Raw genomic sequence first — 19,544 nt, forward strand, 5'->3', positions numbered from 1 at the left:
AATTGTCTGGAAAATAAAAAGTCTCTGGAAAACTCTGGGCTGTATAAAAATCACTTTTTTTTTTTTTCTTCTGTTCCCTTAAAAGATGGACGATGGGAAGAGCATCCGCTACAAGGACCTGTACGCCTTATTTGAGCAGATTCTGGAGAAGAACATGAGGCTTGAGCAGAGGGACTGGAGTGAGTCTCCAGTTAAAGTCTGGGTCAACACCTTCAAAGTCTTCCTGGATGAATATATGCACGAGTACAAACCCCTGGACTACACTGCAGGAAAGGTACTTGGCACTTTCCTTAAACTCCCTTGGAGGTTTGGGAGCTCTATTTCCACGTGGCTGTGCCCCTGTAGACACCTGGGACCTTGTGTTGTCTTCTGTGCTTTAAGCTGAGCTGGGCAAGGCAAGGTGTGAACACTGGCTGTGTGTCACTGGGCTCAGCCAACCCCAGGCCACCCACACTGGGCTGCCAAGGACTAGATGTCATTTCCAGGGCAAAGCTGCAACCAGCTGTGGATGGCTGGAAAGGCAGCTCCTGGTGCTTCTTTAGTTCTGGGGGGTTTGTTCAAAATTTGAGGGATGCTGAAAGAGATACACCCTCTTGGGTCTCCTGACCGCTTCCCAAGCGACCATACACATCACCATGGGCTGGGTTGCAGGAGAAGGGGACAGGAGCAGTGGCTCAGGTCTGGGTACCACTCTGAGAGCAGAAAGAGCCTGCACTGTGTCACAGACCTGATCTCACCTCCTGCTCCACGTTGTCTGCAAGGCCCACCATGGGATCTGAGGCTGGGCTGGGAGATGGTGTCTATTGTACAAATATCCCATCTCCTGCCTCTTCTGCTCCAAGTCCTCTCCAGCCTCTTCTGCAGGCAGCTTCTCTTCAAAGCGTCATGTTTTCCTCGGGTCACTGCTGGTGGGGTCAGAGCTGGAGCAGCAGCTGCTCCCAGCTCCAAGATGGAGCTTCTTCCTTTTCTCCAAGGAAGAACTGTCCAGGGAAATTCCAAAACTGGAGTGATCCATAGGAGAGTTTTCTAGAGTGACTCCTCTGGGGCTGCAGGTGCACTGGGAAGGCACTGGGCAATGTCAGATATGAGCCCTCTGTACTCTTTACCTGGCAAAATTGCCCAAAAACTGAGTTAAATCTCTTTCCCTCACCAGATGCCAAAAACAGAACGAAAAAAGAGAAGGAAAAAGGAAGCAGACGTGGTGAGTTAAACCTGTACATTAAAAAATCAATGTCCTTGGGGCCAGAATGTCAAGAGACCAGCTTGTGACACGTCCTGGGCTGAGATCTGAACATCAGCCCTGAAAGGACATGTTAGAAAGACATTTGAGGTGGCCTTGCTTTGTTTGATCAGGGATCACTTGGGTTGGCTCTGAAAACACATCCCTCATCTGCCAGGACATAAATGTAATGTTGAGGATTGTTAGAAAAGGTCTGAGAGGAAAACAAAGCCTTGCTCCAGCTTTCTGTATAAATGTACAGTGTGTGTTTTACATCTGTGGGATCAGCCATGGAGGACATTACACCTCCTGTTTTCCTAAGGGATGTGATGGTACTGGGAAGGGTGCAGGTGCAAAGCCAAAAAAGGAGCCACAGATGTATAGAAAACCTTAACATGAAGAAGTTGAACCTGCCAGGCTCAGTCAAAGAGTTTCCAACCTGCTTCCATGATGGTTTGGTTCCCCTACAAGGTGGATGTTGGTTTGGGTTGTCTATGGGGTTGCTGGGCTGAAAAAGGAACAAAAATACCAAATAAAAGCAAGAGCTAAAGGTGAAGAGCTGTGTTCATCATCTCTCCATTTTGCCTCAGGCTGAGCACTGGCTCCCTTTTCTCACCACCCAACCTTTATCCTCCAGGTGGAAGAGCACAATGGTCACATTTTCAAGGCAACCCAATACAGCATCCCCACATACTGTGAATATTGTTCCTCCTTGATCTGGATCATGGACAGGGCTTCTGTTTGTAAATGTAAGCACTCTTTATTTGATCCTTTTCTTGTGCTTCTATCACAGTGATGAGTTTGGGGATTTTGAAATGTGTTTACTGCTGTTTCCCGCAACCCTGCTCACATAATTTTGATTTTTATAACACCTGAAGAGATTTAGGGACAGGTCTTAAGGTTTCTGAAGTCAACTAGTTAATCCATCCCAGCAATCCTTCCTGACACAGTTAATGAACTTTGTGAAACACATCTTATCCCATCAGGTTTGTGCCCATCTGTCACGGCAGGATGAGGGGAGGATTTAATGCTTCATGTATGTAAATATGGCACCTTTCATTTAAAGGCTTCATTATTTTTGTTTGAGTGGATCTAATCCAGACTTGGCCCCTGGAAACAGGCAAATGCAGCATGCTTTTGACTTGGTAGTTCTGAGAAGTGCTACTCAATCCGTATAAATTCCTGTTTTTCCAGCAGTGTGATTTTTGGCATAATTAAACACTCCTTTTCTCCTTTTCTCTGTTGCAGTATGTAAATATGCTTGTCACAAGAAGTGCTGTCTTAAAACCACGACCAAGTGCTCCAAAAAGGTAAATGTCTCTCAGTGCTTTGCTTCCATTAAATACCTTGAGACAATGATCTCAAGTTTGTATAAAAATTATTAGAGGGTGCAAATCTTGATAAAATTCTGGACATAACCTTCCTTTCAGCAGGAGCTTAGACCAGAGATCCCCAGAGGTCTCTCCAACCAGAGTTTCGTAGATATTTTGGGAATTATGCAGTGATGAGTCACTGTGGATCTGCCCAGTCATGCAGCAGATGTTGCAGTGTCGTTCCCTGCCTTGTAAGCACCCAGAATAAAAGGAATTTCCCTGGCTTTGTAGCTTTTAAGGATTTGGGAATGTAGGGTTATTCTTGGAAATACAGGCTTTTTCTCTACAGTCCTTGCTTGCTACAGCTGAGTGAGGAAGGGCAGGTGGAAGATGTTCACTGCCCTCTTTAGAGGGGTATTAAATATTGTTTACTGCATTTAAGGGTATGGGGAACAGGGAATGAGTGCAGCAGGTCATCCCAGCTAACAATGAATCATCCACATTTGGTGGGGATGTTTTAAATAGCTCATTTTGTGCCCAGAAGAAGGACAGAGAGTAACAATAATAATGAGTGGAAAGTTTTATCAGCTCCCTGGGAGGCTTCTCAGGGGAGAGCAACCTCCACAATACACAGCCCCCAGAAAGCTGCATGAGTCCATTTTTCCCAAGGAATAATCTGAATATATACGTTGAAGATATATATGTGTGTGTGATTTGTATTCTGGATACATATTTTTGTATTCTGTATATATACATTTGTATTTTGAATATAAATAGAACTTCTGCTGCAGTCTTTCCCTTTCTGGCACTATTTCTGCAAGAACTGGGGACACCTCATTAGAGTTTGTGCTCTAAAATCTGGGAAGTTCATTGAGATGTCTGATTAATTTTTTCAGGCATTCTTGGAGCTGTGTTCTTTGTTGTGATTTCTCTGCACAAGGAAGTTTTTGTGCTGCATCCCAGGAAGCAAGTTCACTGTGTCTTCATGGGTAGCTTTGCACTGGGCAGTTAGAAGTTCTCTTGGAAGGCTCCAGTTCCTCTGTGCTTGGTGAATTTGTGTTTTTAGGGTTGTTATCATTGACAGGGAGCTAAAAACCATCAGTCATGAGAAAGAAACAACATGGGGACCTTCCCAGATCTGCTCCTAAGGTTTGCAGGATCAATGAAAGGATGACAGTGAGTTGGAGAGAGAAAAATGCAGGAGTGATTGTGAGGGGAGCCACTGCCTTGCTGAAGGCAGAGCTGCATCTCACCTTTGGCTAGGGCTGAGAATCTGTGTCAGTATTTGATTGGATCTTTGGACTTTTCCCATGCAGAATCTCCTGTGCAGGAGGACTCTGTTCACATTTGAATTTGCCAGATACCAACTCTCCAGTGAGGGTTTGCAGCTGGCAAAGGGCCCTTCCTGACAGGTGTAGATGGGTCTTTTCATGTTCTTTTGTTGGCATCTTTCACTGGTATTTTGTAACTTGCAATTCTTCAAGTTGATTTAAACACCCAAGATTCATTTTTGCTTCTTCTGCTTTGTGCATCTCTGGGAGGTGAAATCATCCCTGGAGATGGTGCCTGAGGGGCAGGAGGTGGAGGAGGACCATGCCCAGCTGCTTTGGCTCTGCCAGGCTGGGAATTTAACTACAGTGGGGTTGGTTAAAGAAAGAAAACCCAAACTTTTTGCCTTCAGGTGCATGTCCAGAGAGTGGGTTAGCATTGCAAGGCCCATGTCCTGTCCTGTCCTCCTGTGTCACCATCATATTTTCTGAAAATTCATCTTTGCCCAGGATTCTTCTCCTGGGATGCTGAGAAGCCTCAGAGAAAAAGGAAAACAATATTATCTCATTTGCTTCTGTGTCCTGCTGCTTTGGAATGTGGTTGGAGATTGTTTATCCAACATGTGAATTGTTTTAACTTAATGACCAATCTCGGTCCAGCTGTGTCAAGACTCTAAAGAGAGTCACAAGTTTTTCTTTATTATCTTTTAGCCTTCTGTCTGTGTCCTTTCTCTATTCTTTAGTATAGTTTAGCATTATAGCATTCTTTAATATAATATAGTAACATAAAATAATAAATTAGCCTTCTAAGAATATGGAGTCAGATTCATCATTTCCTTCCTTCGTCAGGGGACCCCGAAAATAGCACACTCCTGTATCTGCTGAAGGACTCTGAATAACCAGATCCAAAGCTGCACCAGAATTGCATCTCAGAAGAATTTTAATCCCATTTACCCTTTTCCTGTGCAGCATGACCCAGAGATTTCCCCATGGCAGTTTGGTGTGGAGCTGGTGATGGTGTTCACAGGGGTCTGAGGATGAGGGAAGGCATGAGGATCTGACTCCATGTTTCAGAAGGCTTGATTTATTAATTTATTATATATATAATATAAAACTATACTGTCATGGTTTTAGCCTGGCACAGAGCCAGTGCCCCCATGAAAATGCCTCACCCTGGTGTCTGCTGTGAGATGTGACCAGGAATAAGCAAAACAGGCTCCAACTTAAACATAAATAACACTTTATTACCTAAAACTACAGGAAAAAATAGGAAAGACTATAAGGAAAAGGAAAAAATTGAAAACCTTACAAAAACCACTTTTCCTCCTCCCCACTCCCTAACTTTCCCAATCCAATACATTCTCTCAAAAATACCAACTGCTCAGCCTTGGCCCCACACGTTAGTATACTCAAACTGCAGTTCATGGAGAGGAAAAGGAGTCCTTCTTGTTCCATAGGCTTTTCCTGGAAACAGTGAAATCCCGGATGCTTCTTTGTCACTTTGGCACCGCCCGGAAAGTCCATTTGCCGCTTGTGACATGTTCCTTCCATGCTCAGTGCTCTCACCACCGAGACATGGCCAGAGCTGCTTTTAGGGTGGTCTTTCAAGGATGCCTTGTCTCACTCCAAAAAGGCACAGTCTCTGCTTTTGGGACAACTGTCCCCCCCATATATTTCCAACCCCCTGGGGCCGGGGGGTCCTCACAAATGAACCCTCCTGGTTTTGAGGCACTGCCTCCCCCTAAATGCAGTCTGTGTCACAAGAACAACTGAGTCCATGGCTACAAGAAAACGTCCAGCCCAAAGGCCACTCCAAATCATCTCTCCCCATCCAATCATCTCCACAAACTCCGGGCCAAGGTCCTTATCTCATATCATCTCTCATCTCCCTTCTTATTCAGCTTCGAGGAGGATTAGCATTTTCGCAAGGCCCCAATCATGCAGGAAAGGGTTAAAAGTTTTCAGTCTCTGTCTGTCCTGGGAGGAGATGATACTCCCACACGTGCTGCTGCTGCGGCCGGCCGGGCTCTCTCTCTCTTCCCCCTTCTCCTCCTGGCTGGCTGCCATCACATTCGGTGCCGCCGGCTCTCTCTCTCCGGGGGGGGGGGGGGGGGGGGGGAAGGGGAGCTGGCTGCTCTCCTGGGGGGGGGGGAAGGGGAGCTGGCTGCCCGATGTCTCTTGGGGCTCCCCCACCCTTCCATCCTTGGAGCCCCCCCCCAAAGCCCCCTCAAGCCCATCACTGTCCAGGCCCAGGCCTCACCGCATGGCTGGCCCCTCCCCCGCCCAGCAGCAGCGGGCCGGGCGAGGGAGAGAGGTCTGAACTCCTCGGCCGCGATGTCCAAAAAGAGGAAATGCCAGGGCAGTGCCCTGCTTTTAACCCCTGTGTATTCTCGGAGGTGTGTCCAAACCCCACTGGCTACACCAGGTGTCAGTATGAAACCCAAAACCTTCATTGGTTTGACCACAGCTTCCCAGAATTCCCACTCCTTCCGGGTCAAACCATGACACTCCACCCTTCACCTCCGAGAATACACTTTCTAAAATTATCAACAGAACTACAAAACACTTCTACACAACAATACCTTAGATTCACTATGACTATTCATCTACCTTAACTTAGTACATGCTTTCCTTATTCTTCTTGGTCTCATCTCACAGCTTTACCTCATCATTCTCCCGTGATTCGATTCCCGGTCAGGGAACCAAAAAAAATGTCATGGTTTTAGCCTGGCACAGAGCCAGTGCCCCCATGAAAATGCCTCACCCTGGTGTCTGCTGTGAGATGTGACCAGGAATAAGCAAAACAGGCTCCAACTTAAACATAAATAACACTTTATTACCTAAAACTACAGGAAAAAATAGGAAAGACTATAAGGAAAAGGAAAAAATTGAAAACCTTACAAAAACCACTTTTCCTCCTCCCCACTCCCTAACTTTCCCAATCCAATACATTCTCTCAAAACAACTGCTCAGCCTTGGCCCCACACGTTAGTATACTCAAACTGCAGTTCATGGAGAGGAAAAGGAGTCCTTCTTGTTCCATAGGCTTTTCCTGGAAACAGTGAAATCCCGGATGCTTCTTTGTCACTTTGGCACCGCCCGGAAAGTCCATTTGCCGCTTGTGACATGTTCCTTCCATGCTCAGTGCTCTCACCACCGAGACATGGCCAGAGCTGCTTTTAGGGTGGTCTTTCAAGGATGCCTTGTCTCACTCCAAAAAGGCACAGTCTCTGCTTTTGGGACAACTGTCCCCCCCATATATTTCCAACCCCCTGGGGCCGGGGGGTCCTCACAAATGAACCCTCCTGGTTTTGAGGCACTGCCTCCCCCTAAATGCAGTCTGTGTCACAAGAACAACTGAGTCCATGGCTACAAGAAAACGTCCAGCCCAAAGGCCACTCCAAATCATCTCTCCCCATCCAATCATCTCCACAAACTCCGGGCCAAGGTCCTTATCTCATATCATCTCTCATCTCCCTTCTTATTCAGCTTCGAGGAGGATTAGCATTTTCGCAAGGCCCCAATCATGCAGGAAAGGGTTAAAAGTTTTCAGTCTCTGTCTGTCCTGGGAGGAGATGATACTCCCACACGTGCTGCTGCTGCGGCCGGCCGGGCTCTCTCTCTCTTCCCCCTTCTCCTCCTGGCTGGCTGCCATCACATTCGGTGCCGCCGGCTCTCTCTCTCCGGGGGGGGGGGGGGGGGGGAAGGGGAGCTGGCTGCTCTCCTGGGGGGGGGGGAAGGGGAGCTGGCTGCCCGATGTCTCTTGGGGCTCCCCCACCCTTCCATCCTTGGAGCCCCCCCCCAAAGCCCCCTCAAGCCCATCACTGTCCAGGCCCAGGCCTCACCGCATGGCTGGCCCCTCCCCCGCCCAGCAGCAGCGGGCCGGGCGAGGGAGAGAGGTCTGAACTCCTCGGCCGCGATGTCCAAAAAGAGGAAATGCCAGGGCAGTGCCCTGCTTTTAACCCCTGTGTATTCTCGGAGGTGTGTCCAAACCCCACTGGCTACACCAGGTGTCAGTATGAAACCCAAAACCTTCATTGGTTTGACCACAGCTTCCCAGAATTCCCACTCCTTCCGGGTCAAACCATGACATATACTAAAGAATAGAAGAAAGGATTTCATCAGAAGGCTAGCTAAGAATAGAAAAAGAAAGAATGATAACAAAAGCTTGTGTCTCAGATGGAGTGTCTGAGCTAGCTGACTGTGATTGGCCATTGATTAGAAACAACCACATGAGACCAATCACAGATGCACCTGTTGCATTCCACAGCAGCAGATAATCAATGTTTACATTTTGTTCCTGAGGCCTCTCAGCTTCTCAGGAGAAAAAAATCTTAAAGAAAGGATTTTTCCATAAAATGTGATTGGAGCTGTCCTGGCTGACCAGCGAGCAGCAGGCGGTGCAGAAGGATTTCAATCCCTTTTTCCCTTTTTTCCCTTTTCCTGTGCAGCACGACCCAGAGCTCTCCTTGAGGCAGTTCGGCATGGAGCTGTCCTGGCTAACCAGCAAGGAGTGGGTGGTGCAGAAGGATTTCAATCCTTTTTTCCCCTGTTTCCCTTTTCCTGCAGCACGACCCGGAGCTCTCCCCGCGGCAGTTCGGGGTGGAGCTGTCCCGGCTGACCAGCGAGGAGCGGGCGGTGCCCCTGCTGGTGGAGAAGCTCATCAACTACATCGAGATGCACGGGCTCTACACCGAGGGCATCTACAGGAAATCAGGATCCACCAACAAGATCAAGGAGCTGCGGCAAGGCCTCGACACAGGTCAGGGGAAGGGGGAAAAGATCCAGCTTGGGGAGGAAAATCTCCGCAGCAGCAAAGTTGGATGGGAGGAAGGTGGAATGTTTCAGCATTCCTGACTCTGGGCTGTGCAAGGAATGATTTCACATTGGCAGTCACAACTCAGGTTGCCAGCTCATGGGGTTTTTGGGAGCAATCCACGGAAAAAAGTCATTCTAATTGGGGGAAAGTGCTGCCTTATTTACATCCTAGCAATCATCAGTGAGAAAAGAAATCCTGGTCCCACCTGAAGTTATTTGCCCTGGAAACTGTATTTCTCTCTAATTTTACCATGTGGAGCTGATATAATGTGCTGGATTTGTTGCCATTAAAGGCACATAAACATATTTTATGATAGAACAGTTTGGGTTGGAAGGGACCTTTAAAGGTCACCTTGTCCAGCCTTGGGCTTCATATTGATCATTGTCTCTTGTTCTTTTCCTTCTTGCTTCATCTGGTGCCAACCCAGACATCGATAGCGTGAATTTGGACGACTACAACATCCACGTCATTGCCAGCGTGTTCAAGCAGTGGCTCCGGGACCTGCCCAACCCCCTCATGACCTTTGAGCTCTACGAGGAGTTCCTGCGGGTGATGGGTGAGCAGCTTCCCTCCTATCCCATTCCCTTGGCAGAGGGAAATGATGGCCACTCTGAGTGCCAAGCTTTTCATTCACTCTTCGGGGCCAAACCAGCTGGTTTTGCCAAATTGTGTTTACCTGGTTTCGAAGTCTGATTTTTTTTGGTTATAAAGGGTTTTTTATGCAAAATCTCAGGCATTTTGGTCTCATTTTGGTGGCTTTTGCATCATGGTTCAGCTAGTTTCAGCCCCAAAGTTCTGTCTCCTAAATGGTAAAATTAAGTGTTAAGAAGAACCATTTTAAGTAAGAGGAAGAAGCAGAGGCTGCCCCTAAGTGCTGGTGGTTTCTCCACAGGGCTCCAGGAGAGGAAGGAGACCGTGCGTGGGGTGTACTCGGTCATCGACCAGCTCTCCCGCACCCACCTCAGCACCCTGGAGCGCCTCATCTTCCACCTGGTCAGGTATGCTGGGCCTGGGCACCTTCAGGCCAAGGAGCATGGTCAGGTGTCCTTCCCACCACAGCATCTGAGGCTTTTGCACCCACCCTGTCTCCCAGGAGGTGGCCACGGAGCTGTTTGTCCAAGGGATGTTGTGTTGATGAGTGACCTCTGCTGTGCTCTGGTCACTTTGGTTCCTGCAGCCCTGAGGTGCCTCTCACTGCTGCAGGGACGTGTTTGTGGGTGGAAGGGCTGGTTGTTGCCTTGGGAATATCTGAGATGTCTTGAGGATTGTCTTTCTCCCTCAAAGCAAGATTACACCATAGAAATATCATCTCCTCTCTTCAGCCATGACCACGTGCAGGAGGTGCAGTGGAGGTGCCTCCACCTCTGACTTCTCTCCGAATCCCTGTTTTTTCAGGATTGCCCTCCAAGAGGAGACCAACCGCATGTCAGCCAATGCCTTGGCCATTGTGTTTGCCCCCTGCATCCTCCGCTGCCCCGACACCACAGACCCTCTACAGAGTGTTCAGGACATCAGCAAAACCACCACGTAAGAGCCTGGGGCTGGGTGAGCTGGCTCCACCACCACATCACCATTCACATCTTGGCAACCCCTAGGATGGGCAAAAATTGATGGACCACCCCTAGGATGGTCATGGCTCAGAAATTGAGAGCTTTGGCACAAAGGGACAAACACATAGTAATTTATGCATCTAAATGCATTTGCATGAAGATATTTCAAATCCTCTCAATCCCCAAGAAGTTGTTAAATGAGGATTTTTAAGTGATGGAGGATCCCCAAGAGTGGATAAGCTTTTGTTCCTGCCTGGCAGGAAAAGGTGGAGCTTGTGCTGACATGGTTTTATAGCTAATGCAGTTCATTTTTGGCAAGCAGATCTTGATTGTTACTTGATTTGGGCTTTTTTTACTGAAGGAGGTGAGTAGTTTGGTCTGCAGCAATAGTGTTATTAATATATTTAGTTTTATTTATGGGTTTGCCATAACTGAAAAGGTTTTACATGGAAAAAGTGATACTTGCCCAGATTTGGTTTGGCTCATGCTAAGTAGGTGTTAAAATAGATCCTGGAGTCAATTACAATAATGAAAACCCTCCAGTGAAGGTCCAGGCTTCTGAAAGGGGTGGTTTTACCTCCAGGAAGTATTAAAATTGTTGAAGACCAGAACATGTTTAAATACCCAGCTGGCAGGAACATCTGTCCTTTAACAGGATTTCATTGTAGCTTCTCCCTCACACTTCAGCTCTAGCACTTCCTTGCATTTTATTTCAAGGAAAGAACTGTGTTTTTCCCCAAACACCCTCCTGACAGCATTGAACCATCAGCTCAGTTGCACATGCTGCTGCAGAGTTACTGTGTGCAAGTGAGTTGGAATCAGCCTGCCTTCTCCAGATTTGTGTTCCACCACTCCCTCTTCCCAGGGGTGTAGATTTCTCTGGTGGGATCCTTGGCCATATTTAATATCTGTAGGCTGTTCCTCAATCCATCCCTGGCCTGTGATCACTCTTTTTAGGAGAATTCTCACCACCCTCTGGCTTCCAGCTGGAGCTTTCTCCTCTGTGCTCTTCCATCAGGGCAGATCTTCCAAATAATCCTTTCCTTTCCATAATAAAACAAGAGAATGTGCTGCAACTAAGGGAGAAGCTACCACAAAATCCTGTTGAAGGATAAGCCAAGACAAGACAGAGCAGCTCAGATCCAATGGCTTCCTCCTCCCATTTTGTCTTCTTTTGGGTTTTTCCTCCCTTAGTTGCGTGGAGTTAATTGTCATCGAGCAGATGAACAAGTACAAGGCTCGGCTCAAAGACATCAACAGCCTGGAGTTTGCGGAGAACAAGGCCAAGAGCCGCCTCTCCCTGATCCGCAGATCCATGGTGAGATGCCAGAGCCCCCTCTGTCCTCTCCTGTCCTCTCCTTGCCCCTGAAGCCACCCTACCTTATCTTCTCCTGCTTATCCCAGCCTCCCGAACCTCTCGCAAACTCCCACGCCATCTCCACCAGGACAGGGACCCTCAGCCCTGTGGTGGCTCCTCACCTTTGCAGGGAGTCATGCCAAAGCACAAGGAGGTGGGAACAGTCCATGGAAACATTGTCGCTCCTGCTCAGGTGTTCCTGATCAGCATTTCCACCTTCATTTGAGCTTGTGTGGTCCTGAGTTGAGTCAAGCCTTTCAGTGACCAGCTCAACATCACCCCATGGGTGACCTGGACCATTGTTTTTTGTGCTCAGTCACATTATCTGAACCCAAAATGAGTTGCCCAGAGGCTCTCCCTGCTCCCGCACTGCCTTTTTGGGAGCCTCAAACCCATCTCATTGAGCTTCCATGCTTGCAGAGGGCTGGCAGGCTGTGGATGCACCTGTGCTTGGCTTGTTGGGCTGCGGGAGAGGGACAAACCTGCTGCAAACGATCAGCAGAGGCTTGGGCTGAGGAGCCAAGCTTGGACCCCCTTCTGCTTGGACCTGCCCCCTGTGATGCTCAGGGACGCATTGCTTCTGCTTTTTGGGGATGAAATCCAAGCAGGGGCCGCCCAAGACTGAGTAGCTGGTGCTGCAGAGCTGCCCCACTCCTCTCAGATAACCAAGAAAAAACCTCGAAGTGAGCAAAGCGGGTTTTTGGAGGGGCGGCGGCATGTGCACTCTAACCTTCTGCTTTCCTTTTCATCTCCTCTCCAATCCAGAAGCCCGTACTAATTGCAGTTAGATTTATGAGCATAACCCGCAGTTCAATCCCGGTATGTATCACGGCAGTGCCGCGTCCCTCGTTGTGTGTCACCGTCGCTCATTCCAGCTCTGTCCCACCGGCCATTGTCCCACCGCGCCTCGGAGCCGCCGTTCCTCCAGCAGGGCCCCCCAGCACAGCGGTGTGGGGCTGGCGCTCGGCCATCCCTGCACGCAGCTCCTCAGAAATACGCTTCCCGCCTCTCTTCCCTTCCTCCTTACTTTAATTTTCTATTTTATTTCCTTTTTCCATCCTGTGCTTCCCTCTTTTTTACTTTGCTTGACTCATCCCTTCCCTTCCCACCTCGATTTCTCCTCGCTCCGGATGCGTTTCAGCATCAAGTTGCTTTCACAGCGCTGCTGTTTCTGAAGATGGTGAATAAAACCCTCGGCTTGGATGCCTTGGAGACCACGAGGCATCCAAAGGTCTCCTCCACCTTCGTGGAGGAGGAGCACCACCACCCTGAACACAAGGTCAGGACACCAGGATATATTTGAATGAGGAGGAGTCCAGCAAGTCCTGTATTCCCCAACTCCATCCCAGCTTGAGTTTGAGTTCTGTGAGATGGTGACAGGCAAGAAAAGCACCTGCAGGATTTTGGGAATTCTCACAGGGCTGTTTCCTTTCCAAACAGGCTCAGTCTGTGATAAAAATTCCCTCAGGTTCCCCCCATTCTTCCACATCCATGAGTGTCAGGAGGTGGAGGAGAGCAAAATTTGAGCTCTGCTCCCCTGAGCACAGCATTTCTCAGGGGCTTAACTCCACGAGGCAGTGGGATCTTTGGGATCTGGGGGCTTTTGGCTAATAGGATTCAGGGAGCTGTGCTTCAGCTCAGGAGCCCACGTGAAAAGTGTCATCAGAAGAACACCGGGGCACAGGAGAGGCTTTGCTGACAAAGGAAGATCTCTGAGATGTGGCGTTAAAAGATGAAAGGGCTAAAATTGAGAAAATCTGGCTTTTAAAGATAAAAAGGGAGGATCCCTTATCCTGAAAATCTGCTCTGAGCACATGGATTGTCAGGAAGACCCAGGGATGCTACAGTTGTGGGGGTTATAAATATGGGAAGCAAAACTGAGCAGCAGCAGGCTCTTCAAACCCAAGGAGATGCAGGATTTTCATGGGTGATGGTCGTCAGGGGAGGACAGGGTGATGGACATCTCCTAGTCCTGGTCGTGTCAGGATCTGGAATGTAGGAGATGAGAAGTCTGGTCATGATAATGGTTAAGATAAAAGCTGTTTAATATCTGCCATGTCCCTCATCCCCAAGAATCCTCCATTTTCCTCTGCTCCATGGAGCAGATCTGTAGAGCTGGTCCCCAGAAGATTTAAACAGTTGCATATATATCTCTCCACCTCTACCACCACCATGTGCATCCTTTTGTGTTTTCAGTTTCAGTATTTAAAAAATGAGATAGTTCTTCAGAGCTGCATTAGATCAGAGTGAGTTCACCTGTGGGCACAGAGATCCACATGGATTGCCTTACAATGGACCACTGGAGGTGGTCCTGGTTCTGGATCTCCTGTAGATCAGACATGGCATGGCATGGACAACATAATTAGGTGGGAGTTCCTGTTTGCTGAAGGGGTCTGTGAGACGCTTGTGATGCTCAGGAAATACCAAGGGTGGATGAGGGAAGGATGTGAGACTTGATCCAGGGATAAAATGGGTTTTATCAGGTGCCCTGAAATCAAAGCCTTAGTGGTGCTCCCACCCAAAGCCACCATCAAGCTTCCCATCGTGCAGGCTGTGGGCTTTGTGGGAACCCAGCCTGCTGCTAGCTGGGCTTGCTTGGACCTGGACCAAGTTGCACTTGGTCCATCAGCATCATCCTCACCACTGTCTTCCTCACCACCTCCATCCCCAGCCCCTCCAATGTGTTGAGTCCTTCTGGTACTTCTCCCAGCCTGAGGGCCCGGGGTGCATCGGACAGCAGCACACAAAGGACCAGGGCCTGGGGCCTTCTTCGCTCCTTGGGAGAGCAGTGTGGTTGGCACCTGAGTGTTTGCCACGTGCCCTCGGCTGTGGTGGTGACACCTTTGTCTCCCTTCAGGGCAAAGGGCGCGTGCGGCGCGGCGCCTTCCCCAGCCCCGCGTCCCCTGTCACCGGCCGCTTGCCCTCGGTGACGGACGTCCCTGAGGAGACCCTGAGCAGCGAGGAGGCCATGGAGATGGAAGTGACAGAGCAGCAGCAGGTGGCCATGCAGCAGGAGGAGAAGGTGCTGACTGAGCAGATCGAGAGCCTGCAGAAGGAAAAGTGAGTCTGGCCCAGGGTTCAAGGCGTGTCCCCAGCCTCTGGATGTTGCTTGATGTCCTGTGGTTGATGACTGGAGGCCTCCAGCCCTCCATGTTCTCTCAGTGCATGTGCACCCCTTTCTCCTCTCCACCTTTTTGGTCCCGTTGGTTCAGTGGGGCTGGGTTGGCTTTGCAGGGAGGAGCTGACATTTGAGATGCTGACACTGGAGCCCCGCGCCTCCGACGATGAAACCCTCGAGTCCGAAGCCTCCATTGGCACAGCTGACAGCTCCGAAAATCTGAACTTTGACTCCGAAGGAGCCATCTCCGATCGCTCGGGTAAATCCAGGTGTTCTTGGGTTTATCTTGGGTTGGAAGGGACCTTCAAAGGCCATGGGCAGGGACACCTTCCACCGTGTTTTTCTATTGCTTTGGGAAGGGTCACTTGGGATTTTCAGGTTTATTTAAAGTTGACAGTTTAAATGTATGCAGTGACAGAGGTTAAGGGTTCAAGCACATGGCCCTGGGGGATGGGTGGGAGCAGCCAGGATTGGTGGGGAGGTGAGCGTTCTTCCAGCACTGCCACATCATCAGGGGTGCTGTGTCCCCACCAGGATGCTGGGAATGGTGTCCTGGCTTCAATGGCGCGTGTCCCCAGGGAGCGGGACGGTTGGATACTGGGTGGTGTGTGGGCGCTGACCATCTGTGTTCCTGCTGCCCTGCAGAGAGAAGTGTAGCACTTACCTCCCTGCGCCCTGCCAAGGCCGAGGGGCCGAGCCGGCTGCGACGGCACCCCAGGATGCGGCTGGACCCGGCGGAGCCGACCGACACCCCCGTCTCCTCCTCCTCCTCCTCCTCCCAATCATCCACCTCCTGCTTGCCCCACCTGCCCCGGAAGCGCTTCCAGATGTACTCCAAATCTCCTTTCTACCGGGCAGGGGGACACCATGGCGAGCCCCCCGAGAGCCGGGCGAGCCCCGAGGGCCTGCCGGGGCCTCTGCATTGTCCCGAGGACCGGCCGCAGTTCACCACGCGCGGGACCTTCAACCCGGAGAAGGGCAAACAGAAACTGAAGAGTGTGAAATCTTCCCCCCCAAAAACCAAAGAGCCCCCGGACGGGGGGCCTGGAGGGGGACGCAAGAGGAACCCTGAGGCCGATTGCGCCGCCGCCCAACCCCTTGTCCTCCTGGGGAGCAACGAGTTCATGGTCTGAGATGCTCCACCCTGGAGCCGTGTCCATGCCGGGGCATCCTCCCCATTGGCAGCGCTCTGATGGCTTCCTCGTTAACGCCAGGAGATGAATTCTTAATTAAAAAGGCCGGGAGGCAACGGTTTTAATGGTGGCCTTAATGATTTGGGGGAGTTGAGACCTTTGGGTGGCCGGGGGTGGCCGGGGATGGGAGGCAGTGACGGCTCCTGGCCCTTCCCCTCGGAGCATCCCCGGTCTGGGAGCGCCCGCCGCCAAACCCTTGTGCCGAATCGCCATCGCTGCTGCTGGAGCAAACCCGGCCTCAAATCCCACGGGAGCATCCCGAGCTGCTCCACTGCAGCCCCGCCCTCCGCGCTTTAACCACCTCATCCACGCCAACGCCAAGTGCATGGAAAAGTGTTAAAACCTGCCAAAAATCACCTTTTCCCTTTGGTTTTTTTGGTTTTTTTAACAAGACCTAACTGTCTTTCCTTTTTTTTTTTTTTTAGTCTTTTCGAGATCATCAGTATTAAAAAATAATAATAATTAATAATAATCGAGGACTACTTGAAGCGATATTTGTTTATATGCTGGTTCCTGGAATTTTGTGTAAATATATATTTTTTTAATTTTTTATTTTTCCCCAGAACTTCTCTTTTTTTTTTTTTTTTTTTTTTTTACTATTATTATTATTATTATTGTATTATTATTTTTGAGTGGGAGAGGAGGGGAGCAGTTGGCTGAGCCATCCTTGGTGTCCCCACTGGTGTCACTGGCCATCACTCAATAAAACATGGAGCTCTATTAATCTCAGCAGGAAATCCCTTGAGGTGTAATTATACCATCATAACCCATCATAGGACTAATTAATGATGCTAGTTACTGACTCAGCTTCTCAGCTTATAATCCCTCCCCAGTCTCATCATCACCCTCAGTGGCACCTGGAGAAACTCCAGGTACCAGAAAACCTCTGGAAAGGCACAATCAGGAGCCCCAGGGCAATAATTAGGTTTACAAAGGCTGGATCTGTCCTCCTAGGTGGGCTGGGCTGGGGCTTATCCTTTCCTGAAATGCCACAAAAAATGGGGGAAATAGCAAAAAATTGAGTTTTCCTGAGTGTTTTGTCTTTTCCCGGCATGACTGGATTTGGCTGAGCTGCTCCTCGGTCCCCTCTCCCCCTGCCCTTTCCAGGGATGGTTTATTTATTGGGGTAATTTTTTATTTGATATTTGAAGTTTGACTTTTTTTCATGTTACCTTTAATTTTTTTCCAACGGGGGAAGTGCCAGATGCTGCAGGGAGAGTGGGAACAGCATCGGCCTCGGCGCCGCGTCCTGGGAGTGGGGCAGGAGCAAGTGAATCACCCCCATCCATGGGGAAAATGGGATTTTCCCTGTGCCGGAGGGGAAATCAGGGCTTTGGGGACGGACATGGAGGCAGCTGGTGAGCACAACAGTGGGAACTCCTGGGGAGCCATCCCAGATTCTCTGGGAGCTGGGATTGCCGGGAGTGCCTGGTGCCAATGCAGCCTTGTGAGCCCCTTGAGCTAAAAACCCCAGAATTGCCCTTAAAATAAATGGCCCCAGGGGAGGAGATCCTGGGTGTGAGTGAAGGTCCAGCCCCATCCTCAGGTTTCTCATCCCTGTGGGATGAGAGCAGGGAGGTCACATCTGACTGGGGCAAAAATATATATATATACACATATATATACACATAAATACATATACATGCATATGTGTGTATTTATGTATGTGAATATGTGTGTATATATATATATATATATGTATATCTATCTAATTTCTTTCGGGATATATTTATTTTCCTTATATACATTTAATCTCTATATAAGGAAAATATATTTAAGTGATATTTATATATATAAAGAACATATATAATAATATATATATTCTATATATAAAGAAAATATGCACACAAAAGGATAAATATTCTCTGTGTAATTAAAAAATGCATAAAAGAATGTTAAGACTAAATACATTTATGTATTTTCTATTTCTTATATATAGTACATATTTATATATAAATAGATATTCTATATATAAAGAATACATATTTCTTTATATATGCTTATATATTTATATATAAAGAAGTATATAAAGGAAATTAATTATATATTTCCTTATGTATATATATTACATATTTCTATATATAAGGAAGTATATATATAAAGGAGATATGTGCTATATATAAAGAATATTTATTACTTTATATATTTTAATGTATTTCTTCTCTATGTAGAAACATATTTAATATGATTTAAACATATATTTAATATATGTTTAATATGTATGTTTATATATGTTTCTTCACATATATTTATATATTTCTTTATATAAAGAGTGTATTTCTCTGTAAAGAAATATATAAAGGAAATATATAGTATATATAAAGAAATATATTTTCTCTCTATTTCTTCATATATTTAAAAATGTGCGGAATGTAGGGAAAATATATAAAAAAAACTTCTTGACATAGATAAATGTACGGAATATATATAGAATATATAGAAAATATGTTTCTTTATATATATATAATATATTTGTGGTCATATGTATAAAGAAAAACCCATGTGAAAGGGATATATCCATCTATAAAATGCAGCTGTGGCAGGAGCGAGCACTTGGAGGGACAATGGCGCGTTCCCGGCTCCCCTTCCCCGGCAGGATTTGGGGTCCCCGAGGGTTTCCAGAGGGCTGAACGTGCTGACTACTGGAGGGCTGCCAGGGCAATTGTTGTTATTTTTCACAGAAAGTTTTCTAAGTAATTTATAAAGTGGCTGCTTGTAAACTAAACAGAGTGTGTATGTAAGAGGATATATTATCCCGCGTCGCCCGCGCTCGGAACCTTGTACAAACTGACAAAACCAGACAAATAAAAGTGTCATTCTGCAAAGGCCAACAATTCCCAGTGGGACATGGTTCCTGCCACCCCCTGCCCGTGTCCCGGGGCTCTGGGGTTGCTCCATTTGTTCCATGGGGTTGTGGAGTTGTGGATTTTCCCAATCCCCACCATGGGGATGGAGCCAGGGCTCCAGATCGCTTCCCTTTGGATTGTTTAGTGCTGCTTGTTCACATTCTCATTATTTGTGTGCACAGAGTTTCCATTTTACTTGTTATTCACATTGGTTTTATTTATGTATATACAGATTCTTTATATACAAATTATTTTCATCAGATAATTTTTATTTGACTTATATTTAGACAATTTTTCTGAATTCAGATAATTTCCAATTATTTCTATTGGATTATTCAGATTATTTCTATAGATTAGTTTTAGGTAGACTGTTCATATTCAGACGATTTATTTTCAATTTATTTCTACTCAGATTATTTCATTTTAATTCTGTCCGCATAATCTAATTCAGTTGATTTCTAATGAGATTCATTATGGTTTTCTTATTAATATGCAGCTTGTTTATTCTCAATTTATTTCTATTGATATTATTTCAGATTATTTCGTTTTATTTTCTTTCTATTCAAACTATTTAAGGAGACTTCAAAGCAGCTATTTATATTCCAATAATTTACATGCATTTGATTTCTATTAAGATTATTTAATTTCATTTTATTTGTGGTTTTTACTATTTAATTCCCATTTTATCCAGTCAGATTATTCATACTAATCTACTTAAATTAAGATAGGGTTTTTTTGTTATTTTCTATTTAGAGTATTTCAGTTTATTTAGTTTTGTTACATTTCTATTTAAATTATTTAGTTCAGATTCTTTCTAATCTAATATTTTCAAACGTTATTTATATTTATCTATTTTATATT

At 47.2% G+C, this 19,544-nt stretch overlaps 1 protein-coding gene across 13 annotated transcripts in view; it reads left to right on the top strand.

Moving 5' to 3' along the window:
- MYO9A (myosin IXA) overlaps positions 1 to 18,671 on the top strand; it is a 183,517-nt gene extending 164,846 nt beyond the window's left edge. For 11 of the 13 annotated variants that reach the window (XM_074549652.1, XM_074549656.1, XM_074549654.1 and 8 more), the window contains 13 exons: positions 86 to 274; positions 1,154 to 1,201; positions 1,857 to 1,968; positions 2,468 to 2,529; positions 8,370 to 8,562; positions 9,047 to 9,175; positions 9,512 to 9,617; positions 10,015 to 10,146; positions 11,364 to 11,487; positions 12,292 to 12,345; positions 14,384 to 14,586; positions 14,761 to 14,903; positions 15,290 to 18,671. In XM_074549652.1, coding sequence (XP_074405753.1) covers positions 86 to 274; positions 1,154 to 1,201; positions 1,857 to 1,968; positions 2,468 to 2,529; positions 8,370 to 8,562; positions 9,047 to 9,175; positions 9,512 to 9,617; positions 10,015 to 10,146; positions 11,364 to 11,487; positions 12,292 to 12,345; positions 14,384 to 14,586; positions 14,761 to 14,903; positions 15,290 to 15,777 — 1,983 coding nt within the window. In that variant the 3' untranslated portion in view covers positions 15,778 to 18,671. The remainder of the gene's footprint in view (positions 1 to 85; positions 275 to 1,153; positions 1,202 to 1,856; positions 1,969 to 2,467; positions 2,530 to 8,369; positions 8,563 to 9,046; positions 9,176 to 9,511; positions 9,618 to 10,014; positions 10,147 to 11,363; positions 11,488 to 12,291; positions 12,346 to 14,383; positions 14,587 to 14,760; positions 14,904 to 15,289) is intronic. The other 2 variants (XM_074549660.1, XM_074549662.1) reach the window with 1 other exon arrangement.
- Positions 18,672 to 19,544: the final 873 nt, after the last annotated feature.

This window comes from Zonotrichia albicollis, chromosome 11 (assembly GCF_047830755.1).
Source record: "Zonotrichia albicollis isolate bZonAlb1 chromosome 11, bZonAlb1.hap1, whole genome shotgun sequence".
NCBI lineage: Eukaryota > Metazoa > Chordata > Aves > Passeriformes > Passerellidae > Zonotrichia > Zonotrichia albicollis.